General features: G+C 43.6%; 1 protein-coding gene across 1 annotated transcript; it reads left to right on the top strand.

Moving 5' to 3' along the window:
• Positions 1-1,298: 1,298 nt before the first annotated feature.
• Positions 1,299-27,020, top strand: RASD2 (RASD family member 2). The gene is made up of 3 exons (XM_053257473.1): positions 1,299-2,101; positions 18,612-18,891; positions 22,881-27,020. The coding sequence occupies exons 2-3, from the start codon at positions 18,621-18,623 to the stop codon at positions 23,408-23,410; spliced, it is 801 nt and encodes a 266-aa protein (XP_053113448.1). The 5' UTR covers positions 1,299-2,101; positions 18,612-18,620; the 3' UTR covers positions 23,411-27,020.
• The last annotated feature ends 267 nt before the right edge of the window (positions 27,021-27,287 follow it).

Raw genomic sequence — 27,287 nt, 5'->3', positions numbered from 1 at the left:
GCACACGTGCCTGTGCTCACAAGTTTTTTGATGTCCACTCAGTTAATTTTAGATCCCACTCAGGTTGACTCAGGAAGGCCCATTCTGAATGCACATGCACACACACTGCCTTGATACTGCCGCCCAGGACAAAACTCATTATGCAAAAAGATGAAAAAAATTAGAGAGACCATTACTCTGGACTCCTTGGAGGAAGAGCAGTATATAAATGTAGAAATAAACACAGCTAGTTTTCTTGCACTGTGAGTTCAAGATCCAGAGGCTATTCACACGGTCTGCAAAAATCAGGCTAAGGGAGCCTAGCCTGATTTTTGCATACTGTGTAAACCACCGGGCTCGGCTGCAAGCCTGGTGTTTCCTGAGCAGGTAAACCGCTCAAGTAACCCTCCCCTTAAACTGGGTTTGCGGAGTGAGCACTCCACACACCCGTTGTTGTTTTTTTGTTTTTTGCTCATGAGTTGCCGTGGCACAGCTCCACGCCGCAGCTACCCATGAGTAGACCCCCAGCCAGGAAGCTCAAAAGTGGTCTCCCGGCTCGGGGGTCTCTCCAGCATGCCCTGCGCGCTCACACAGGGCATACTGGAGCTTCCGGGGCCCACGTGGCCCCCGAACTCTCCAGCCCTCGCTGGCTCCATGATGGAGCCATCAGTCTTGTGGGTAGCTGATCTGGCCGCCCCAGCAGGGCTTCCCGATCATCTGCAGGGAGAGCGGGCTTAGCCCACTCTCCCCACTAACCCGGACAAAGTGGGTCTCACTGATCGTGAGACCCGCTTCCCAGTCTTTAAATTGTAATTGGACCGATTTCTCATGAGGAAGCTAGCACGGGAAATGAAGTCCTGAGCCGTTTATTATTCTCAATCTAATTTAGTTCTTGATTAATTCTGATCAAGGCTGCAGTGACGAACATCTAACAAGAGCAAAATATTGCAGGAGGAGATGTTCTCTCTCAAAAGAGAAATCACAGATAACTACAAGCCAGAATGTCCTTATTAGGTTCTTATTAGGTTCTCTAGTTAGTTTGTCTCCCTCCAGCAGGAAAGCACTAGGGGAAAGATATATTCCCTTTTGAAAGGTTTATGAATTTCCAGGGTAGAAATGAAATCAAGGATCTGGTGGTTGCTTGCTTTGTGCACTTGTGTGTCATATTGTAGAACATGAAACAATCCTTTAGTTCCTGCTGCCTATATTTTGCAGTAAACAGGGTGGGGTGGGGGTGGGGGGGTGGGGGTGGATGCCAAATCTGTAAAAACTTTGTTTTGAATGAAACTCTTCTCTTCCTCCTCCTTCCAGAAGAACCCACCCCTTGGCAACTGTCCTTTAACTACTGACTTCAGGGGAGGAGTGAGCCAATTGTCTGTGAATTCTACTGAAAGAAACCTGGAATTTTGCAGCTGCTGAGAGAGAGAGAGAGAGAGAATTCAAGTAGAGAAGTCACTTTTGTACTGAAAAACACTAGAACAGAACTTAGATTTTAAAAAAGAGATCCTCTGTGTTTGTTCTTGCAAGGATAGTCAAGGAGTGTCTTTCAGACTGTTGTCCTTTCTCAACAAAGAAAGGGAAGAAGAAACCCTTCCAGCCCTCTTACTTTTAATCTGTGCCTGAGAGCTGCACAAGAAGGGGCTTAGGTGAGGAAGAGATGCACCCACCAGTTTCTATGGATAGATGTTGCACCAGAGCCCCCTTCCTCTACCAAATGAGATTTCTGGATTTCAAGAGACAAGACAAACAACTGTGCAAGCCTGAGGGGGAGACTGTCAGCTCTATTTTGAAGTGAACAGAGACCGGTGGGAAGAAATCACTCACACACACACACACACACACACCCCTCATCAAAATCTGGAAGAGAAAAGGCAACTGCTGGTGGTGGTTCTGACAACCCAACTTTCGAGCCATGTATGCCTTCTGACTCAGGCAAGACTCTCTGTGCGAGGAAGCAGCCCTTCCCATCTAGAGTCCCGGGGTGAAGAAGAAGCCCACTGACTTGGGCAGAAAGCAGCAGCCTCCAGTGGCAGTCTCAGTTGCTGCTGTTCATTCAGTCCAACAAGCCAGCACTGCTAACCACACACAGGGATTTGGGACTTCTCTTCCAAAGAGAGAAAAGGTAAGTGAGGAGCTTTGTACCTAGCTGTAGCACAATAGCCCCGACCAAGAATAACTCGTGGCTTTTGAAAGGGAAAGGAGTCAAGGACTTGGTAGCAAAGGACACATCTGTTCTGCATAATTTTGCTATGCTGCTCTGTCTTTCTCTGCCTGGCCACCTAAGGGACTGTAAATAAAGTGGGAGAGAACCATATCCTGGGTGTTTTGTTTGTTTTTGCACCAGGAGTGAGGACCAAACCCCAAAAAGTGCAATTGTATTTGGTGTATGGGTTTGGAGATTTATTTGTAAAGCTCCATAGAGTAGCATTTCTGGACACAGGTTGTCTGTCTTCCTTTCAGCTCTCTGTACCTGGATCCACTTTTTCCCTCTGGGTATTAGCTACGATGTCTACTATACATGTTTGGAATTGAGGTGTGTGTGTATTTAAGTACACTTTTAAAATTGAAGCAGCTGCATAAAACATGAGATTTAAACCTCTTTTGGTCCATTCAAGGAAAAACATTGTGTGAAACTCGGTGATCTCCCAATGCATTTAATGTTGGGGGGGAAATATGAATATCGTGTGAGAGGCTCCTGGAAAAGGGGATGGGAAATGGACACTTCTCTTCTATTCCTGCTGGAAATCAGCTACTGACTAGTGCATGGAGTGACTGTATGAACATCACTTGTCCTCTCTGTGCCTCAGTTTCCCCTGCCAAGCAAATGATGATGATGATGATCTGCCACAGGAAAACTTCCTGAAATATTTGCAGGGAAGAAAATACTGAGCAGCAAAGGATGTGGGAATGGGCTACTATATATATAATGGGTTCAAATACTGAAGGATATGCAAACTTTCATTGTTGTGAAAGCAAAGGTATACATTAAATAGAGTGGGGATTGTTTGTCTGCACCTCCCATTCTCTTCTCATTGATTTGTTTTATATTTAGTAAGTGACCGACCGAGGCTTCCTTGTTCATCTGGTACAGTGCGCCACACATACACATGCACGCACACACCTGGAGGGTGTTCTGGGAGATGAGAAAGGTGATGTCTGTGAGTCAGAGAAAAACTGCAGCAGCACACAGCATGTCTGCTGTGAGGGGCATGAAAGACAAATGTGCCGAAAGTGCGCATCACACTTAGCTTTGCTGTTTCAGTGGAGGCAATTAAAAGAATAATGGCCACAGAAATCACAGTTCTGGAGGAACTTAATTACTGTGCAGTACCCAAAGAGCAAACAGGATGGGATGCTCAGAAACCCTTTTAGAATCAATAACCAGGCAAATGGAATGAGGTCCTCAAGGGCTTCATAAAGTGACACCAACAAAACTGCAATCTGAGTGCCCTGGTGAGAAATCCACTTATTCACTTCACTAGCCACTTACTTCAGTCCACTAGCTTCTTATTTCAATTGCCTTTTTTGAGTAGAGGTGCATGTACCCTTACTAAGATCACGGGCAGTGGTTAGAATTTGAAGAGGAAATCTGAGCTGGATCCTCAAGTACCAACATCACTATGATTTGTTTGACTTTGGATAAGCCATTTACCTCTGTAATGAGGTTTCTGGGGGGAGCTGAAATGGAAGGAGGGCCCCCCTATTAGCTCTTTGGGGAGGGAAAATAGCAATAATGATTAATATATTTATCATTGTTTAATTACACAGATTTCAGTCCTTTGCAAATTTGGGATTAAACCCCATTGAGTGCAGTAGACGTTTCAAAGTAAGCAAGAATAGAATTGCATTGTTAGCAGCCTGAAATACGTCCATAACTATGGTGTCCCAATCTGTGAAAATGGAGTATATTTTGGGTATGGATTATGATAGAGAAGACAGTTATACAGAACTTACATGCACATTGTGTATGTTTTGTGTTTGATATACACAAAAGGATTTGAATATAGGAATACTGGATAATTGAGCTTGGGGCTATTCTTACGATCACAAAAATTGGGCTAGGAAAATCCTAGCCCGATTTTTGTGATCATCAGAACCACCAGGCTCGCAGCTGAGCCCGGTGGTTCTGAAGTGGCTAACCCGCTCCTGTAGCCCGCCCCTTAGCCCAGGTTTGTGGAGCGAGTGCTCCGCAAACCTGGGCTATCTGCTCATGAGTAGCCGCGGCGTGGCTACTCGCGAGTAGACCCCCGGCCAGGAGGCTTAAAAGCAGCCTCCCGGCTCAGGGGTTTCCCCAGTATGCCCTGCGTGCTCGCACAGGGCATACTGGGGCTTCTGGGGGCTGCGCGGCCCCTGAGCTCCCCAGCCCCTGCCAGCTCCGTCTTGGAGCCAGCCATCGTGTCGGTGGCCGATCCAGCCGCCCAGGGCTCCCTGCTCGCTCGTGAGAGTCTTCCCTCTCACCCGTAAAAACCAGGTCTTCCTGATCGTGAGACCCAGTCCCTTGTCTTTTAAAGCAGACAAATAGCATTAATCAATTAATTGCTGCAATTGAGCTGATTTAATGGTGAGTAGCTTTAAAACAGACCTGTGATTAATTCGAATCTACCATCTAGGTCACTTCATTCTTTAGCTGCTTAAATGGAGATACAAAATCCCACTGCATGAAGACTAATCATCAGTAGGGATGTGCACAAAACCGATTTGCCTGCTTTGGTTCAAATTTGAGCCAGGTTCGAACCAGGAGGGGGTGGTTCGGTTTTGGTTTTACTCGAACCTCCCCCTGGTTCGGTTCGAATTCAAACCGGTTCTAACCGGTTCTAACTGGTTTGGACATCCAAAAATTGGTAGGATGGTAGCTGGCACCCAGAGGTACCTGCCACTCAAACCCCAAAGCAATCGGACACACATACGATTTTTAATGAATTTTTGAAAAATATTTTTATTTTTTTCTCATAGGGTATAATGGGATAACCAGCCCATTATGCCTTATTGTGGAGCACCCATGGGTGCCAACAACCATGCAAACCCCAAAGCAATCGTACACCCCTATGATTTTTTTATGAATATTTGAAATATTTTTAATTATTTTTCTCATAGGGTATAATGGGACCAGAACCAGCCCATATATCCTATTGTGGAGCACCTAGGGGCACAAAGGTGGGGTGGGTGGTATACAACCAGGGGTTCCTACTATCCCCAAAGTTCCAAGGCAATCGGACACTCCTCTGATTATTGGTGAATTTTAAAATTATTTTGGAATTCCTTATAGAGAATAATGAGGATTGCAGCAAATGTATAGCTTCATGTCGGGGAGAAAGGGGTGTCCTAGAGCGGAGTGTGGTGGGTGGTAGTGCCCAAGGGGGGCCAGGTAGATATCAGAATTATTTGAAAGGAATTGGACAAAGGGCTGATTTTTAAGTGATTTTTGAAGTTTAGGTGTCTTTAAGGTTAGCAGACGAGAGTGGATTCATTGAGGTGGTTGGCACCCTCGCTCTGGGCCACCCCAGCACCCCCCAAGTGCAGTTATGGGGCTGCTGAAACCTCCATTCTTCCCTATGGAGAAAAACCTTAAAGCCACTTGTGGGGTGCTGGGGTGGCCCAGAGTGAGTGGTGGTCTAGTGCAAAGAGGGTGCCAAACACCCCATGGATTGCTAACCCATGGGGTACTGGGTCTTGTTGTTTCTGAAGTGTTCTGAGTGTAGATTCTTTGGTAGCATATAAGATTTTCAATGACAAACCATGAATCCACTCTCATCTGCTAACCTTAAAGACACATAAACTTCAAAAATCATTTAAAAATCAGCCTTTTGCCCAATTCCTTTCAAATAATTCTGATAGCTTCCTGGCCCCCCTTGGTCACTACCACCCACCACACTCTGCTCTAGGCCACCCCTTTGCCCCTGACGTGAAGCTATACATTTGCTGACACCCCCATGCTTCTTTATGGAGAAAAACCTTAAAGACGCATCAACTTCAAAAATCGCTTAAAAATCAGCCCTTTGCCCAATTCCTTTCAAATAATTCTGATAGCTTCCTTGCCCACCCTAGGAACTACCACCCATCACACTCCGCCCTAGGACACCCTTTCCCCCCCAACGTGAAGCTATACATTTGCTGCAATCCTAATTATTCCCTATGAGGAATTCAAAAATACTTTAAAAATTCACCAATAATTAGAGGAGTGTCCAATTGCCTTGGGGTTTTGTGGGTGGTAGGCACCCCTGTCTGTCTACCACCCACCCTGCTTTTGTGCCCCTAGGTGCTCCACAATAGGGTATATGGGCTGGTTCTGGTCCCATTATACTCTATGAGAAAAATAATTAAAATATTTCAAATATTCATAAAAAATCATAGGAGCATCCAATTGCTTCAGGGTTTGGGTGGTTGTTGTTACCCATGGGTGCTACACAATAAGGTATAATGGCCTGGTTCGAGTCCCATTATACCCTATGAGAAAAAATAAAAATAATTTTCAAAAATTCATAAAAACATTGTACGAGTGTCCGATTGCTTTGGGGTTTGGGTGGCAGGTACCCCTGGTGACAGCTACCATCCTACCAATTTTTGGATATCCAAGCAGGTTCGAACCAGTTCAAATCGAACCACCCCCTGGTTCGGTTCGAATTCGAACCAGCAGCTGGAACCTGATGCCTGGTTCGGTTTGAATTCGAACCTTCGAGTCACCCTGGTTCAAATTCGAACCGGGTCACACATCTGGTTCGCACATCCCTAATCACCAGATATATTGACTTAAGAGCACCAAATTTTCCACAAAAAATGGAGATAACTAATATTTGCTAGGAAGTCTCATGTCTGTCTTACAGCCTGATCATAGGATTTTTTTAAAAATTCAGAACTAAATCCCACTGAATTCAGTGTGGATTACTCCCAAGAGTTGTCTATAGAAAGTCTGGAGACTCATTGGATACATTAGCCCTATCCAAGCATAATGTTCAACATTCATACAATGAGTGTACAGTGTACACAGGTTCAGATATGTACATAGGTACAGTTATTCTCATGCTATGCTGAACACAGGTACAGCGGTATATTTCCTATCTGTACTATGAATTTACGGGGTCTGTGCCCAGGTTCACCTTTTAAAAGAATGTAGGTACAGTCATTCAAGCACTTGTATGAGTGAATGTATACAGATATCTGTACACTCGTATACTGTGATGTCTGAATAGGACTACTCTGTCTATGAACTACTTTTTACACAATAAAAAGGTAAATCTGGATTTGTCATTGAGTGTACACTTAGCAGGGAGCTGCAGCCAATCATAATCCCTGATGAATATCTTTGTATGATATACTTCTTTGCAAATATGTGTTTGTCCTATTCACACAAACATCTTAAGTGTATACCTAAACATGCAATGTGTGAAAGCTCTCTTCTATGCTGCTTTGATGGAGTGAGGGATATCTATTCTGTGAGACATGAGCATTTTGAAGTAAGATATGTTGCCTAATGACAGTACATGGACTTGAGATGTTGCACAATGTTTTATCCATTTGGTGAGCACTGAGATGGTACTGATAACGGCTAACAACTCCAGAAGAACAGAAATACCTGGTGAAAACTGAGGATGTGGTAAGGGTAACTAAAAGGCAGACGGCAACTTAGAAATCAGAAACATATCAGGGATGTCTCTAGCGGTCAGGAACACTGTCATGTCAGATCCACCACTTCCAGAAGGATCAGAAAGGCTTCAATTTCCCACTTTTACACTCTCCCCGCCTTCTTCGTTGATACCTGAAGAGTCTTGCCAAAGGAGTGCCTATATTATAATATAAGGTCATGCTCAAGACCGGCTCTACCAAGGCTAGGGCAGCCCTGCTAGAGAAGCGCTATACATGAGAAGTACAAGGATCGTTTCCAATTCCATTGCTATGAGACCAGGTAGCCTAGGTTTTTTACCTGGGTAAATAGTGGGGTAGAAGTGTGCAAGCTTCCTGGGTTTGTGCATGCTTAGGCTGCCTGCCGCCAAATGTGCACAGAGTCAGGTGGCAAGAGTACCTGGCAGCAGGTAAATCCTCCTGGTGTGGTGCATTGTGGGATGCTGGAGGCCTTCCTCCTCTGCAGGCGCGTAACAATGATAGGGCAAGGGGAGACAGTTGTCTGGGGGCCCCACTGCCTGGAGGGGCACCCCAGAGGCACCTCATGTGACTCCCCATTGCCCCCTGCCCAGCCCCATAGCCTCTCAGCCACTTGCCCTCTTCGCCGTCTCTCCTGCTTGTTCTGCTGGCCCACAATCGAATCAGCAGGCAAGCTGCAAAGAACTCCTTTTCTCCCGCCTCTCAGCTGATCGGCGGGTGGGCGGGGCTTCCACGGAGGCCTCCCTGTAGGCCGCAGTGAAGCCTGAACTCGAGTGAGGGCCCAAGCAAGCCAGGAAGGAGGAGGCAGCCAGAGTGTTCTCTGAAGCAGAAGACCCCTTGCTGCCCTGCTTAACCCAGACCAGCATTTGCCAGGTAGAGTGTGAACTCCTTTTTGTGGTTACCTTTCCCGCCCCCCTCCCCCCATATATAGGGATCTGCTTGCCATTGGGCTTGGATGGGGGGGGGGGAGGGACCGAGAAGTCTCTGAATATTTATTTTGAAACAGCTTGGAAAATTTGCTGACTTAAAAAAAACTATCTAAAAAGTCCTATAAGTGGCTTGTTTCATGGCAGAAAATTGCAAAAACTTCTGGAACAGTATTTTATTAATTTTATTCATTCATTCATTCATTTATAAATGCACTTATGTTCAAGTTGTTTTGCAACCCAGAAGGTCTGAGTGAGAACTGTGAAGCATGTGTGGTGCTTTTATTTTATTTTTCTTGTGTGTGAACTGCTCCCCAATAACTTGCAGGGACTTCAGGGTAAATCTGGCCAACATGTGAATGCAGCACCTCCTTTCCAGAGGAGAGGTGTCTTAAAGGGCTTTAAAAGCCTCCTGTGAAAAACCTCTTGCAATCAAACTTGACTGAATTTGTTCAGAATTCTGAGAAAACAAACATAGGCTCACCCTGCATGGTTGAAAGTCTCCTTTGCTAATCTGCAGCGAGGGGCCCATTTTAATAATTCATCTTTCTAGTGTGTTCTAGGCATTAAAAGTAATACAAATGTATAGTACTCAATGTATATCACTATGTATTGTGACGTGTGTGTGTGTATTCAGTGAAATGTATTTGCAGGCAGCATACTTATTTTGGAATATCAGACTTAAATCCTTGGGGGCCTGGGGTGTGCGGAGGCCCTGGACTTTGGGGGGGGGGGGCATTTTAAAATCTTGTCTCTGGGCCCACTCCAACCTTGCTACGCCCCTGCTCCTCTGATTCCAGGCTCTACTGCTCGCTATGGTGCTGCTCATGCTCCATGGCATGCGGCAGAGCTTAGAGAGGCTGCTGGTCGTGTGCGGGGAGGGAGGTGGGAGCCTGCCTCCCTGCCAGCCCTCCCTGGCTCTGAGCAGATAGGTCGTGTGAATGACCTTTATGTCTGCCTAAGCCAGTGATGTCACGGAAGGGGGCAGGCTAGCATGTGGAACAGGTATGGAAGTGACAGCTGCCTGCTGCGGGTTTCTTGTACACAATAGCTCAGACAGTCGACATGGCAGGAAGGCTTGGCAGGGGAGAAGATGATTGTCTGTCTTCTAAGGATGAGTAAAATTGAAATTTGAACTGAATCAAATTTATTTATTTAATCATTGATTTTTTTTAAAAAAAAAGCTTGAATCAGTATTCGCCTTGTTTGTAAGTAATAGGCAATCCAGAGCAGGGGGTAGAAAGGCATTTTGGATTACTCAAGTGTTTAAATCACCTTGGCTTAAGTGGGACTGAGGTTGCAATTTAAAGCATACCAATGAGCAATTAAGGCAACTCAATTCAGTGGGACCTACTTCCATGTAAACCTATTTAGGAAAGGGCTGCCAAGTACTCTTGATTTTCTCTGGATTACGTTCCTTGGGCCTGATCCAGCTCTAGTTCAAAGCAGTTATTAGTTGCCCTGGTTGGTTGGAGGGATGCACATCCTCATTTGCATCAAAAGAATTATCCAACCAGTTCAATAGGACCTAGATAAGCATTACAATGCAAATGCACATACACTTCCAAAATCTTATTGGTTGCCTCCACAGAAGGCTGCTTCCCCATGCAATCTTCTTTGCTAAATGGTGACGAGTGTCTATCTGATGTGCTGTAAATATCTGGGAAACAGAGTTCCTCCCCACAACAAAGTGTTAGTAGTACATGTGTGAACATTGCAGATAGAAAATAAATCCCAGCTCCCAGCTCTTTATCAAGGTTATTAAGTGACTCAAGCAGCAGGGCTCTCATCCTTCTTTAGCAGAAACTATTCAGCAAACAGGCTTCAATCTGAAGAAAGTACTTCCCCCTAAATGTCACTCATTGCTTACAGCTGCTGGTACAAAACTTCCCTATAGAATAAGGGATAGCTTTCTTAGAGAAACCTGTGCTGAGCATCTATTTTGGGAAGAAAGATGTGTCATTGATCGATTGTCACTGGGTAACAAAAGCAACAATCTTTTGGTTTTTAGAACCAAAGTGAATTTGCTACCAAAATTTATCTTCAAATGTTCCCCTGAAATGCTGGTTCTAATTGCTCTCTGGAAGGTCACCAAATATGTGCAATATGTATATTTGACATATAATAAGAGTGAGTTCAATATTTGATTTTTCACAGTTGTGTAGTTGGCTGTATTTGATAGGCAACCTGCAATGGTATTTAATATTTGACAATATTTGATAGCTGACATGCAGTGATGTGTAGTATTTGATGACTGGCAGCCTGTGGGAGTTCATATTTTCTCTCTGCTATTATCAAAACAGTCTGGAAATGACAAGCAATCTAAAATGCTTCATTTTTGAGGTAAATTTGCACATTCAACATTCATATCTGAAATTTCATATTCCCCCAAGTTTGGATTTTTGGAAGCATGTGTATTCACAAAAATTTATATGAACTCAAATGTTTTTTCCAGCCAAAGAGAGAAGGAAAAGTTCTTTTCAGCAACCTTTGCTCATTATTGTGCTAAACTCACATTGAAGGATTTAGGCTGCTTCACACAAGAGGCCTAACATTCGAATTGATGATATAAATTATTGTGAATACACACACTTCCAAAAATCTGAACTTGGGAGGAATATGAAATATCAAATATGAATGTTGAATGTGAAATTTTACCTCAAAAGTGAAGTGCTTTTGGGCTGATTTTGGTGATTGATTGATTGATTAAGTGCCATCAAGTCGGTGTCGACTCTTAGTGAACACATAGATAGATTCTCTCCAGGATGATTTGTCTTCAGCTTGGCCTTTAAGGTCTCTCAGTGGTGCATTCATTGCTGCTGTAATCGAGTCCATCCACCTTGCTGCTGGTCGTCCTCTTTCCTTCAATTTTCCCCAGCATTAAAGACTTCTCAAGGGAGCTGGGTATTCACATAATGTGTCCGAAGTATGATAGTTTGAGCCTGATCATATGTGATTTGAGTGAAAATTCTGGATTGATTTTTTCTATGACCCATTTGTTTGTTTTTCTGGCTGTCCATGGTATCCTTAGAGGTCTTCTCCAGCACCAAAGTTCAAAAGTATCGATGCCTTTTCGATCTTGCTTCTTCAAAGTCCAGCTTTCGCATCCATAGAGTGTCATGGGGAAAACTATTGTCCGAACGATTCTAATCTTTGTATGTGTATACACGTCACAGCATCTAAATATCCTTTCCAAGGCCTTCATTGCAACCCTACCAAGTGCTAGTCTGCAGCGTATTTCTTGACTGCTGGATCCTTTACTGTTCACGGTCGATCATAAGAGGCAGAAGCTATCCACGACTTCAATGTCTTCATTGTCAATTCTGAGGCTGGTTGCTATACCCATTGTCATTAGTTTAGTCTTCTTACATTTAATTGTAGTCCCAGTTTTTCACCGTGCTCCTTGACTTTCATTACTAGAGCTTGCAGAGCATCCACATTCTCAGCTATCAGAGTGGTGTCATCAGCGTAGCACAGGTTACTGATGTTTCTTCCTCCAGCTTTAAAACCATGCTCATCTTCTTCCAATCTAGCTTCTCTCAGTATATGTTCGGCATATAAATTGAATAAAGAAGGAGAAAGTATACAGCTTTGTCTTACTCCTTTGCTGATTTGGAACCATTTTGCTTCACCATGTTCTGTCAGGACTGTGGCTTCCTGTCCTGTGTATAGGTTTCTCATGAGGACAATGAAATGTTCTGGGATGCTCATTTTCCTAAGGATATTCCACAACTTGATATGTTCGATGCAATCAAAGGCTTTTCTGTAGTTCAATAAAGCACATATTGACTTCTTTCTGGTATTCTTTGGCTTTCTCAATTATCCAGTGTGCATCAGCAATGATGTCTCTTGTTCCTTGGCCTTTTCTGAAACCAGCTTGAACATCCGGCATTTCCCTTTCCACGTAAGGCTCTAATCTGCGTTGGATGATCCTGAGTATTATTTTGCTAGCATATGAAATTAAGGATATTGTACGATGGTCTGTGCAATCTGTTAAGTCTCCTTTCTTTGGTATGGTTATGTAGACTGATCTCTTCCAATCTGTTGGCCACTGTGTCGTTCCCCAAATTTGCTGGCATAGTTTGGTTAGAACCTTGACTGATTCTTCTTCTGTTGCCTGCCATATTTCTGTAGCTATTCCATCAATTCCTGTAGCCTTCCAACTTGGTAATGACCGGAGTGCTGATCTAACTTCATCTTCTCGTACTAGAGGTTCTTGCAAGTAGGGAATATATTCTAGAGTATCTTGGGTGTTGATGTCCCTGCTGTACAGATTTTCAGTATCCTCCTTCCATCCTTGTTTGATCTTCTCTGAATCAGTTACTATCTATCCTTTGGCATCCCTTAACATGCCAATTCAAGGTTGGAACCTCCCTCTGTATTCAGCAATCTTTTGGAAAACTTGCCTTGTTTTTCCATGTCTATTTCCATTCTCGGGGTCTTTACAGATGTCATTGCATTATTGCTCCTTGTCTCATCTCTTCTAACAGCTTTCTGAAATTCCTGATTAAGTTCCTCCCTGAGTTTTTTATCATTCTTGACTTGGGCTTCTCTCCTCTTCTGGGCAATTTCCACCGTCTGTACTGACATCCATTTTGCTTTCTTTTGTTTCTTGATCTGGCAGTCTCTTTTCACATTCATCCTTAACAACTTCTTTAATTTCATTCCATAGTTCCTCTGGTCCCCTATCAATGAGGTTCAGAACTTCAAAGTGTTCTTGATGTTCTCCTTGAAAATGGTGGGAACATTCTCAAGATCATATCATGGAAGCTGGATAGCTTTTGTTTTTCTGCTTTAGCTTGACTTGGAACTTGCACAAGAGCAGTTCGTGATCAGTTCCACAGTCGACCCCCAGCCATGTCTTTGCTGTTATAACTGAGCTCTTCCACCTCTTCGCACCAATAATGTAATCAATTTGATTTCTGTGTACTCCATCTGGTGATGTCCAGGTGCCGCTTTGGTTGTTTGAAGAATGTGATAGCAATGAAAAGATCATTGGCTTGGCAGAAACTAATAAGTTGTTCTCCTGCTTCGTTTCTGTTTCCTAGACCATATAGGCCAACTGTGTTTTCTTCCTTACCTTTTCCAACTTTGGCATTCCAGTCTCTAACCACCAGCATCACATCTTGCTTGCATGTTCTGTCAATTTCAGACTGAACTTGAGCATAAAACTCATCAACTTCCTCTTCTTCTGCATCAGTTGTTGGGGCATAGACTTGAAGTACTGTCATGTTAAAGGGTTGTCCATGAAATCTAATTGATATTAGTCAGTCACTGACTGCATGGTACCCAAATACTGTCATTGCTATATCCTTCCTGACTATGAAAGCAACACTGTTCCTCCTTTGGTTTTCGTGTCCTGAGTAGTAAACAATATGATTTTCTGACTGAAAGTGTCGCATTCCAGTCCATTTTAATTCACTGATCCCTAGATGTCAATTTGTAGTCGATTCATTTCATCTTTCACTGTGTCGAGCTTTCCCATATTCATTCTTCTTACATTCCACTTTTCCATTGTAATTCTGTCTTTGCAGCTTTGGATTTTATTTTGCCGCACAGCAACATCAACTGCAAGACGTCCAAAAGGCTTTAGTCTAACCGCATCATAAGCAGCATCGGTACTCTGAGAGATCCTCAGCTCTTCCTCAGTAGCATGTTGAGTACCATCCAACCTGCAGGGCCCATCATCCAGCACTACATCGACAATCATTCCATTTTGTCTATCCATGTGGTTTTCTTGGTAAAATATAGGAGTGGTATACCATTGCCTTCTCCTGTGCAGTATGAAATGATGCCTTTGTCATTGTCACTGAAGTGATCGTCCACCTCTAGCACCTTCTTAAATATTGGGCTGCTGCCAAATAAAGGTGCCTGCTTTCTTTAGCTGGGCATCTGGGATGACCTTTGTGCTTTGGGTGACCCTACTGGGAGTATACTCCCGGCGTACTTCACTCATCCCTACCAGGAACACACACACACACCCCGTCATGATGAGGCAGCATAGCAGGACTTGGGGGGGACTTTTGGTGACACCCCCCTTAATTCATGCAACTGGTCCTTCGATGCTCTCTGCTTGTGGCATTTAGAATGGGGTCTATGGGCTGTTCCACTGTATGGGTTGATCAACTGGGACTCCAGACTGAAAGAAATACTTCTCATTTTCCTTCAAGGAAAATGAGCTGATCCTAGATGCTTTTGTCTATGATGTGGAAAATCCAAATGGCACTTCCTCCCTCTAATGAACGTGTGTCACAATTGACTGGGGAGTTCTCTTGCACAAGCCCTTTTGAAATAAACAAGAGCTGAACAGGAGCACAGTATTGGTTTTGTACTGCTTCCTTCCATTTCAATGGGACTTAAAGCTGAACCATAGGTTGCTGTGGAGTAAGAGCCAGAAACAAGAGCCAGAGACCCAAGCCAAGAACTAAAGCAAAGCAATAGCTAGGAAAGACTATAATTATCCAGACAAAGTTTCAACCTCCACAGAAAGCCCATACAGGCTTCCTGTATGGAGACCCAATGGCAAGCCTGAGTGGGTGGAGTCACTCCAGTACTTGGGAATCTTTTACTGGCTACTCTAGCCTATCTGGTGGTTCACGCCATGGGGCATTTGTTCAGAGAGCTGTGCAGAGAGCTGGTGCTTTCTGGTTCTAATCCCAGTGGCCCAGAAACTTGCATAGGAGAACCAGACTCCATTTGTGGGTCAGATCCAGCTGTCATCTTAATGACATTCAAAATCTATACCTGAGATGGTTTTTATCTCTGCTGGATGCTATGATTTGTAGAGGCTGCCTCTGTTGCCATTCTATGAATGCCCAAAGAAATTATTCGAAAATACTTTCATGTAAGTTTTCTTAGGATGATGACCTAAGTCAGTTCATATTTTTAAAAAATTATTACTTTGAATCTCGTTTGCCCTGGAATCTTCCCTGAAGCAATCACCACAGGGCTTCCCTCCCCCCAGTGTTTTTGTATAAACTGCATTGAATATGCGGCTGTATTGTACTGCCTAAATAATGTTCTGTTCTTGCTCAGGGTTACAGAACAAAGAGTGCAGGGGCTCTGGTTCATACATTTCCAAGAGAGGTACCCCAGTGCTTATTGTCTCAGCAGTGATGGTTGTTTTACTATTTATACCAATAGAGGTTGGGAAGGAATCCAAGATTCTTTCCAAGATCCAATAATAATAATAAAAATAAATTAAAAGCTTGGGAGACAGTCCACACAACCAGGATCAGGATATAAAGCAGTTTTTTTCTGGGGAAACATATAGTCATCTCAAACTTAACATTACATAAGAGTACCTAAACTAAATAAAAAGCACACTGGGAACACAATATCCTTATTTAAGCTTTGCATCAAGATGTCACAAGCTGTACCTCTTACATTTCATGCATCCTGCTGTTTATAGGGACTCCCCCGCCCCCGTACCCATATACTTCTATCTCTCTGCCAACTGAGGATCACACTTTGCACATCTGATGGGCTCTAGTACGCAAAAGCTTATGCAACAATACATCTGTTAATCTGAAGTGGTGTGTGTGCTTGCTTTAGAATATGATCCTAATAACTAAACAAATGAGGTCTCACGAAATATACCCTGTTGTGATATTTCTTGACAGGGCACCTGTCTATTTCTCTCTTTTTGTCATTCAAAATGGTTGTTGGGAGACAGAATGTTTGGAAGTCTCTGTAGTTTTCAGCAACTCACATGCTAACCCTTGGATTTATATAAGTGCTCTTCTCTCCTTCCTCACTTTGCCTGGGTTTCTCTGTGCAGAAATTCCAAAAGACAGACAAAAGGCAGACAAATACTATGCTTTCAATCAAACAAAGTATTTCAGTCAAACAAAAGAAAGTGCTTCTGCAGTTAGGTGCTATTCCCCTGCTAGCCATCTTACCACACTGCAACCTCAGGACAGAATCTGCTATATGGGAATGCAATCCACCTGCCATTTAAGTCAGTGGCCTATTCAACAGGGGACCAGTTTGCACCCTGGAATACTGGTTTGACAAATCTAGTTTAACAACCAGGAGTGTAGGGGAATAGTCCAAGATTCCTAATCTAGCCTCTGCTGATGCAAAGTTCAATTTGACTTATCTAGTCTTACCATTTTGTCTTCTTGGAATGCAACCTTGGACCAAACTAGACATGATTTTAAACATTCATTTGACCCCATGTGGTTTCTGCTTGGTGTAAATAGCAGTCACAGGGGGCCCTGATCCAGACATGGACCTCAGCATAGGGAGAGTGAGCTTTAACTCTTTACCCTGCAATGGTCACAATCTAAATTTGGGGGGGGGGGGGCATAGTTGTAGTTTGCCCCAGGAGTGAGGCTGCCATTGGCACTCATTTACTCCAGTATTTACTCAAAATAATGTTGAATTTGAATGTGCTAGAGAAAGTGTGTTTAAGATTTACAGCTGGCCCTTGTTATCTGTGGTCCTGGTGCCCATGATCTTGTGTATCTGCAGTCTGGCAATGGAGACCTGACATTGTTATTTGTGGATACAAAAATGGATAAAATTCACCTATCTGTGGTTCCTGGGAGGACAGAAATGACCTCCGAGGTCATTTCTGGCCACCATTTTGCTGAAATAATAAATGTTGTGGCTCTTAGTTAAACAAAAAGTTATTCCCATGATTTTTCATGGAAAATCGGTGGAATTCAGGGTTTGGTGGGGGTATTGCTGGGCAGCTGGATACCTGGAGAGGATAGCACAGTACTTTATTTCACTTATGTCTGCTTTTAATTGCTTTTTTGTCCTCCAGGACCCTAACCTCCCCCCAATTCCCATTGACTTAAGGAGGCTCTACACATGATCGGTGTGTATAGCCTAATAGGGCTTGGTGGGGAGAGGGGGTAAAGCCCAATCTCCCTGCACACGAATGGCTAGCCTGCCCTGGGTGGCCGAATCGGCCATCCACACGACTACCGGCTCCATTACAGAGCTGGTGGGGTGGCAGGGATCGGGGGCCTCCTGAGAGAGAGCGCGGGGCATTCTGGGGAGACCCCTGAGGCCAGGAGGCTTGCCGCGCCGTGGCAACTCAAGATCAACTAAACAGGGTTAGTGGAGCACTCGTTACACTAACCTTGTGGGGGAGGGCAATTAAGCAGGCTTTCCACTGAGAACCATGCAGCTCCTGATGGTTCACATGTGCAGGGGAAACCGGGCTGGGCTGCCTTAGCCCAGTTTCCTCCGTGAGCATGAATAGCCCCAAGATCTCATTATCTGTGGTTTCGTTATCCGAGGTTGTAGCCAAGAACAGAACCTGCACTGATAATCAGGGCCACCTGTATTTATTTTGGGCACAATCCACACAACCAGTACTACTGCAAAAGGGGAGAGGAATCAACATAGGGCTCATTTGAACCCTTCCTCCTCTCTCTCCCACTGTGTGTCTTCCATATAGCTCTCTAACTGTGCCTTCTGTGTGTCTTCCATATAGCTCTCTAACTGTCCTGGTCTTGTGTGCAAGTTACTCCTCAGAATATGACACCTGTAGGAATTATCTCTTTCAGAAAAGGGTATTAGATCATATTCCCCTCAAGATTTCTAATTAGAACCTGCTGATTGTTTTTATTCTGCCAGTTGGAACCACAGTAAACTCTTAATGTGTGCTAAGAATGAGTTAGTTGCTAGAAGTCTCATATCCACCCTCACTTCTCCAAACTGCCTACTGTTTTTTGTGTGTTGCTTGCTTAAGTGTTGTCAAGTTGGTGTCGACTCTTGGCGACCACATAGATAGATTCTGTCCAGGATGATCTTTCTTCAACTTGGTCTTTTAGGTCTCTCAGTGGTGCATTCATTGCTTGCTTACTACTATTATTTATATACCATTTTTCAATAAAAAAGTTCTCAAAGCAGTTTACATAGAAAAAGAACAATAATAATAAGATGGTTCCCTGTCCCCCAAAGGGTTCACAATCTAAAAAGAAACACAAGGTAGATACTAGCAATAGCTACTGGAGGGATGCTGTGCTGGGACCATTTGCTCTCCCGTGCTAAATATAATAGAATCGCCACCACTTGAAAGGTGCCTCTTTGATGTTACTGTTATTTTTGATATTTGATGATAAAAGCTTTCCCTTTTTTGTGTCCATTCAGCCTTAAGCAATGATGAAGACTATGTCCAGTGGGAACTGCACCTTGAATGTGCCTGCCAAGAACTCCTACCGCATGGTTGTGCTGGGAGCCTCTAGAGTGGGCAAGAGCTCCATCGTCTCACGGTTTCTCAATGGCCGCTTTGAGGACCAATACACACCCACCATTGAGGATTTTCATCGCAAAGTCTACAACATTCGGGGTGATATGTATCAGCTAGACATCCTAGATACATCTGGGAATCATCCATTCCCTGCCATGAGGAGACTTTCCATACTCACAGGTTAGAATGCTATGTGGGGTGGGGTGGGGTGGGGTGGTGTGTGTGAGGGTTGCCACCAGCTGCTCAAATTTCCCCAAGTCAAGACAGTCTTGTTTGGGAGAAGAGAAGTAGAGATGCAATCCCAAGCAGCACATGCTTGGGATGCCCATGTATGTAAGGCTGAGGGAAATATTTGATTTAAAATAAGATGGTATAAGGGCGATGAGATACACATTTCCACACTTCAAAGCTATTTTCAATGACCTTCTTTAATGAGCAATTGAAAATTAAAAGCTGAAAAGTTTAAAACATTCAAAAGTTTAAAATCTTAAAAACTAAACCACAGATGTAGCAAAATAGCAAACATTTTGATGTAAGACATCATCCTCAGTGCTTGGCAGAGGCAGGCAGGTAAGGGACAGGACCAGGCCTGTCAGTGGTGGTGGTGGCGGCAGCAAGGAAGGGCCCGGTCAACCGCTGCTGCTGCTGCTGCTGCGGAAAGGAGCAGGAGTGGGGCTTGGGTGAGGGTGGAGAGATCTCTAAAGTGAGTGGGGCTGTGGCAGGGGGTGAGGGTGAGGGAAGCAATCAAGTACTAGCCTGCAGATGCTCTGCACGCTCTGCATGGGTTAAGCTAGTATATCTATGAATACAGATTATATAAGAATAAAAAAGAGGACAGCACAAATAAATATATAGATAAGTAAGAAGTATGTGGTGGCTGTGCCACCATCTCTCTCTCTCTCTCTCTCTCTCTCTCTCTCTCTCTCTCTCTCTCTCTCTCTCTCTCTCTCTCTCACACACACACACACACACACACACACACACACACACACACACACACAGGCATGTCTGTGTTCAGAGGGCAGTGTGCCCCAATTTTTAAAAAAGTGTGCCATGAAATGAAATGAAAAAGTTTGGGAAATACTGTTCTAGATGACAGCTATCATTGTGAAGCTGTCTACACATTTCATCTGGCCTGGGACCCGATGGGTGAACTGCTCATCTTATGCAGAAGAATTTTCAAGTGCATCAGGGCTTCTCTGCAAGCCTGTGTGTGCCTCTTTTTATGGAAGAAAGTGAGAAGGAATCAAGATTGAGCAGAGAGCATTGAATTCATAGAAGCTCTCAGCTCATTTTTTCAGATATTCTGAGCTGTGTGACTACAGGTCTTAAAAGTCAAGTCCCTCTTCTGTGTGCATGCTGGAAGAGACAAGGTATCATCATGTAATGAATGTTCTGCTAGCGGGGAAATTTCTCTGTGTTTTGCAAACCATATGGACTAGGTGAAGAAGGAAAGTAGGAAGTCAATGCGCAATGTGACTGCAGTCATATTGAGTCTAGATGCTAGAGAGAGAGAGAGAGAATGTTGTGAGCAAAATCCATGCACTAAATCTTATGTGTATTGTACCTGACATCCACCTTGCCCCCACCGTGAGGATATTAGTAGCAGCTTGCAGAGGGGAGGATAGGACAATTTCAACTGAGAAAATAGTACAAGAGGAAATGTGGTGCTCCTCCCCAGCGCCACATCCCTGATGCAGTGGGGGCATGTAGACTTTAAAGTTTAAAAGCCAAACCAAACCCTGGAAGATCTGATCAGATCTCCCATGTCCTGTCTAGCTTGGCCCTTAATCACAGGGTATAACTGAGTACAGGACAGGCATCAGCATCAGGGAATAGGAATGGGGCTCATTCCATGGATGCACAGGCTGTTGGAGGCCAACAAGCTGACAGAAGACTCTCATGCTGCTACATTCTACATTTGCATTTCTTTTACCTCAAGGGCTCATGAATGGAACAGCATGAAGTTCTTGGTTGCTCTTTGGAACTAGCTAAAATCTGACTGGGCATTGAGAGGAGAGCTGGTCTTGTGTAGCAAGCATGACTTGTCCCCTTAGCTAAGCAGGGTCCAACCTTGGAGAAGCTGCTGCCAGTCTGTGAAGACAATACTGAGCTAGATAGACTCGGTCTGACTCAGTATGTGGCAGCTTCCTATGTTCCTATGTCATTGCAGGTGGAAGATGAAAGAGCAGTGGCTGGGAAAACAGATATGTGCTGCTTAGCTCTTGGCTTCCTTCATAGCAATATTTAGCTATAATAGAAAGAAAAATACACAAAAACTAGAAAGAAACCAGTAATTTTAACACACCATCATAGGGAACAAACACTGACTGAATAAGGGGAAATCAAGAGGCAATCAATAAAATGGTTTGAGCATCCAAACAGCAGCCTTTCTGTTAGCACTTGCTAAATAGAATTCTACTCACAAGTGAGTAGAAATTGTAGAAGGTTCTTGGCCATGGGAAGGCAATTTCTGGATAATAGAGCATTATATTAAAGTGAAACTTCCATCTTAATTCCACTTACAGCTAACTGTGGAAAAGAAATGACTCATCAGTGCTAAAGAACTCTAATGTGGAAGCAACCAATGAGTCCTGTGGCACATTAAATGCTAACAAACATATTGTGGCCAAAGCCTGAATGCACCAGAGCCCACTTTGTTAGATGCATACATGGAGCAAAAGGAGCTAGCAAGCAGGAACTGAGTAGGATATGGTGATGGTGCAGAGCCTAGGAAATGGGCCATAGGAAAAGAAAATGGGAATTGGGCATGGGAGATAAATTTGAAGGCAATGGAGGAACTTGGAAGAGCGCTTTGGAGAGGGGAAATGGTGCTTGAACAGAGGATGGGAAATGGGCAGGGAGTATGTAAGAAAACCCAGTAGATTGAGCAAGGGGTGACTGGTATGGGGAATGAAGCAAGTCAACAGTTGGAATTTCAGAGATTGTTCAGTACCTAGGTTTGAGAGCTGGACGTGACAGAAAACAGTGGTAATGGTCATGAGATGAGGTGGAAAAAAATACTATCAGAGAGGATATGAGATTAAAACTCCTTTAGTCCTCACCCAAAACTAAAGGAGCAAAAGTAGTGACATGGCTAATTATAATAACATATGTGGCAGACCTGCCATTTTACATAATGGAGCTCTTCTCATGATCAGTGAGAAGAGCTCCATGGAGCTCTGAGGGGAGAGCGGGTTTGCTTCACCCTCCCCGCAGATGACCAAGTTCTCTTCCCCGGGCAGGTGGATCGCTCACCCAGATGACCGGGGTGCCAGGACGTGCTGCCACGTGTTGCCCCTCCTCTCAGAGCTGTGTGTGCGGTGCATTATTCGGATCCCCCTCCCCCCCCCCGAGTGTGCCAACTGTAGCTGCAAGCAGCCGCGGCTGACACACGATTACGAAAATGGGGTTCACTGAGTGCTCGTTCCCTTAACCTCATTTTAAAAGGTGGCTACTTAGGTGGGTTTGCCACCGTGTAGCCGCCAGGATCGGACACGATCCCGGGAGTTCACACAAGTGTGCAAAACTGGGCTGGGCTCCTCTGTTTTATCCCTTATCCCTTAATATCATTTTGATATTGAATTCCTTGGTATCTGAATTCACAGTGGTCTTTATGTATGCATGTGACCCTCCTAAACCTCTGTAATTGTATTCCTTTTATCCAAACTCTTGTTATTTGAATATTTTGGTTATACCACTGAATATCTGCCTTAGGATTGTTTTAATGAAAGGCAGTATACAAATTTAACAATGAATAAATTTAACAAAAATATCCATGATAGACAGGGAAGTCATTCACACAATCAAAAACTATGTTCTGCCCGGGTTTGGTTGTTGTGTGTGCTCCTAATTTTTGCTTGTGTGGAAGCACAGTTACAGGAAGACCTGGGTAGAAGTGATTGTGTGGAAGCAAGGTAGGAGAAAAAGGTACCCAGGTTTTCCTCTAACCTTACTTCCACACAATCACTTCTACCCCGGTTTTCCTCTAACCTTGCTTCCACGCAACCAAAAATTGGGAGCACACACAGCTCCCAAACCTGGGTAGAACACCGTTTTTGACTGTGTGAATGACCTCACTATCTTTGTTTTATACCAGGTTTAAACTGACTTTCCTAAAATTTGTTGTTAACAAGTTTGTTTCATTTGTTTCTGTTGGGCTATTTCAGGGGATGTTTTCATTCTAGTGTTCAGTTTGGATAGCAGAGAATCCTTTGATGAGGTCAAGAGACTCCAGAAGCAGATTCTTGAAGTCAAATCCTGCCTGAAGAATAAGACCAAGGAAACAGGTGACCTCCCCATGGTGATTTGCGGCAACAAGAATGATCACAATGAACTCTACCGTCAAGTGCGCTCGGAGGAGGCTGAGAAGCTCGTCTCCAGTGATGAGAACTGTGCTTACTTTGAAGTCTCAGCCAAGAAGAATACCAATGTGAATGAGATGTTCTATGTCCTCTTCAGTATGGCCAAGCTGCCTCATGAGATGAGCCCTGCTCTTCACAGAAAGATCTCTGTCCAATATGGTGACACTTTCCATCAAAAGTCCTTCAGGATGCATAGGGTCAAGGAATCAGATGCCTATGGCATGATCTCCCCCTTTGCCCGCCGACCCAGTGTCAACAGTGACCTGAAATACATCAAATCCAAAGTCCTCAGAGAAGGACAAACGAGAGAGAGAGAGAAATGTACAATCCAGTGAAGAAAGCTCCACTGAGATGGAGTCTAGAGTGTATGTGCAGTGCCTTAAAGATAACGGCTGGCCGGATAAAGTTCTTCATGCATTCCTGAGGCCTAGGTGATGGCGGTAGGTCAGGTTATGAGAACAGTGTTTAAAAGCACTTAGCAAACAGTACCGCACATTAATGTAAAGAAGTAACTTCAAAGGATAGCATTGTAAATACTTGAAGCTGCCTGGTAGGTACTTGCCATAGGCAGCACCTGTGATTAGTTCTTCGTTCTTTTTTAAAACTAGATTTCTATTTGTTCTCTTCTCTTCTCTGGAGATAGATTTTTCTCCCTCTCTCACAACACTTGTACCAGGGGTCATCCCAGGAAACTGCAGGCCGGGAATTTTGGACCAACAAAAGGAAGTACTTTTTCACAAAGTGCATAATTAATCGATGGAATTCTCTGCCATGGGATGAAGTGATGGCCACTACCTTGGATGGCTTTAAAAGTGGCTTAGACAAATTCATGTTGAACAGGTCTATCAATTGCTACTAGTCTGGTGGCAATAGGCCACCTCCAGCCTCTAAATACCAGTTGCAGGGGACTAACAGTAGGAGATAGGGCATACCCTCACCTCTTGCCTGTGGGCTTCTCAGAGGCATTTAGTGGACTACTGTGTGAAACAGGATGCTGAACTAGATGGGGCCTGATCCAGCAAGGTGGTTGTTATGATAATCTGGGTGCATAAAGAATGGTGAGCCTCAGCTTTATACAAAGACTTAGTGCAAGGTCTGGTCTAAATCATTTTGCTGAGGTCCCATCTTGCCATAAGCAATCTTTGCCGAAAAGGAGAACTCTGTTTTCCTCCAAAACCTTTCAGAAATAAGACTCATGATTCAACTTCAGTGAACTGAGGGTGGCTTCCAAGACAAATGCAGAAGTAGCAGAGAAGCATGGACCTAATATTTGTCCTTAAGTGGAGTTGTTTGGTCTGAAGAAGGTCTCAGCATTTGGGAGTTCTAAAAATGCACTTTTTTGTGGCAGTGGCAATTCTTCATAGCATCAGTGCAAATGTCACTTTGTATTATAGCTCTAATTTTGTTTTTGTTTCCCAAGCAAAACCAGATGGCAAATTGTCTGTTTAACTGAAATGTGAGTTAATCAGCAAGTATGATCTGGAAATGCCAACTGTTTTCCAATTACATGATGTATAAAGTAATTGAAGTTGTTGTACTGTAAAAACCAGCACACCTGACTGCTTGATGTGATTTTGCTTTATGTGGTTTTTTTTTGTCTTTCAAAGAATATGTATATTTAGAAAATTTTCAAGATATACTCCAAATCCCACCCCTCTTCAACTACCATAATAATGTCTCTGTTTTGTATTGTATATTCTTGTGGTCATAGCCACAGTGGATATGCAGTATTAGGTTTCATGGTTTATCCAATGACATATACCAGCTATGGTTTGGTTTTATAGCTGAACCTGTCAACTCAGAAACCATGGTTTGCAAAAGTTCCCAAACTAAGATATCAAGCCATAGTTTGAAGCTGGTTTGCAAATCATAGTTGGTGCTAACTGTAGTTTGCTATTGGCCACATTTGCATGTAATGCGAAAAAGAAGTTTAAGGGGCCAGAGGTTGCCAAATCTGTACGTCAGAATGCAGGACACCCCTGTGAAACTCTGGTTCCACACAGAGAGCAACTCGAAGTTTCGCTCTCCAAACTCATTTGAACCCTCGGGTTGTAGTGAGTTTCACCGCTCCAATCCAAGGTTTGCCGCAGCCTGTTTTATGTGCGAATGTGGAACTGCAGGATCAGCTGTCTGGATCCGGAATTGAGGGAGGAAGCTCCTCCCTCTATTCAGCTGTGATTGGCTCTATGGGCTGTCCTTCATGCAAGAAGGAAGCCCGCACAGCCAGTTCCCCTTCCTCTCTGCAGTCTCCCTGACTGCAGAGAGCCTGCTCTCCGTTATGTCCAAATTCAGACAGGAGAGCAGGAGGGGGAGCGGAACTGCGGGTCCACTAGAACCGCAGTTCCACATTACATGCAAATGCAGCCATTATGTCTGATTTCACAAACCACTGGCAAACCACAGTTATGGTTGTTGCTCCGTCTTGCAGTTTCTGCACTAAGGAGATGGGAGCAAACCTATGAAGCTGAGTGCTGAGCAGGTGAAAAATGAAAACAGGCAACCAGTTCTAAATAATGGTTTGTATCCCATTAATAATAATATTATTATATTTGAATAGAGCCTGACTGCAACTCAGAGCAGGTTTATTTGGAAACATGTTTTGATTGTTTGTTTTGATTGTTTGTTTTGATTGTTTTAATGTTGTTTTTAGAATACTGTTTTATAATTTTAAATTGTGTTTTAAATTTCTTGCTTTTAAATTTTTGTTTTTGTTTTTAATTAATGTTTTACTTTTTAATCTTGTTGTAAATTGCCCAGAGACGTACGTTTGGGGTGGTATAAAAAATGTTAATTAAATAAATAAATAAACAAACAGGGCTGCAATCCTGTGCACTCTTACCAGGTAAGAGTGCGTAGGATTGCAGTTCTTTTTCCAAATAAACCTGCTCTGAATTGCAGCCAAAGGCTCTATTCAAATATCACATCTTTTTAGAACATATTTTTCAAAACAAAGCAAAACTCTGAATTTGATTATCTTCCTCCTGCCAAATGGATGCACCTTTTAACAGCAGAATTCCAGATGAAAAAGAAAAGGCTGGAATGAAATCAGTTTGTAATTAAAGCCCTGGTTCCTGGAGACGTGTGATATCCCAGTGAATAGGAGGTAGATTTCACTCAGGGCAGGCCACGTAACACATGCCCCTTTTCACAATGGTGACTTTTCCCCTTGAACCTGTGACTGCTCTCTGCTCAGGATGGGACCTCACCTGAGAAGAACCCGCAGACCTGCATGCTTCAGCGGCCATGCTGAGAGATTTATGCTCCTGTTACCATGAACAGGGAGCCAGCACAGATAAGAATGGTGATGTGTACCATCCTTATTTCCTGCTCTCTTGCCTCCATCCCACATCTTCTGCCCAAAGCTCTCTTCTTTCTCACTGTTTCTTCAGCTGTTCTTACATGGTGTGTTGGGGCAACTGTGTGCACTGAAAACAGACATTTTAAGAAAAAATTACCTCAGAGATGAGTATGCATTGTAAAGTGTGTGTGTGTGTGTGTGTGTGTGTGTGTGTGTGTACATGTGCGTGCGTGCATAGCTGGGGGAACACTTTAGGCTCAGTAGTGCTGAAACTGTGCACAATGTGGGTTATAGATATCCAGTCCCAGCCCTTGAATATACCACACCTCTGTGTTATAGTATACCTCATATTCTGTACATATGTAAATATCTTGAACTCTCTAGTTGAAGTTGCAAGCCACAGTGGCGCTGAACGAATGTTCATTTTGCAGTCTGACCGGTGATGAAGGATTAGGGGGAAATATAGAAGTTGCTAACAAACAACACAATTTTGCGCCTCATCCCCACACCCGTCCTTGCCTTGCAATGTAAAATACAGTATTGTTTGAATTATAGTGCCATGGCAACATTCTATATTATTTTCAAGTGACTCAGAACTTGTATAAATATATATATACAGTTTACGAATAAACCTGGTTTATTTATTAGCAGTGTCCTGGATTTTGTTTGCTTTCTTGGAAAATAATTAGGTGGCACGTTTATGCCCTCCAACGTTTCAACCATGGAAATAGGGACATGTATGTAGCATATCTATTAGTATAGCAAGGTTTACGCCATGAGCTGCACCCGCATCATCATCACAAATTATTACACATTACACTATGAGGCTATTCACACGATGGGAGAAAATCAGGCTAGTGGAGGCTAGCCCGATTTCCTCCCATCGTGAGAACCGCCGGGCTGGTGGTTCTTAA

This window comes from Hemicordylus capensis, chromosome 5, assembly GCF_027244095.1.
Source record: "Hemicordylus capensis ecotype Gifberg chromosome 5, rHemCap1.1.pri, whole genome shotgun sequence".
In the NCBI taxonomy this organism is placed as follows: domain Eukaryota; kingdom Metazoa; phylum Chordata; class Lepidosauria; order Squamata; family Cordylidae; genus Hemicordylus; species Hemicordylus capensis.
Note: the sequence above shows the minus strand (reverse complement) of the source record. Positions and strands in the feature narration are given on the sequence as shown.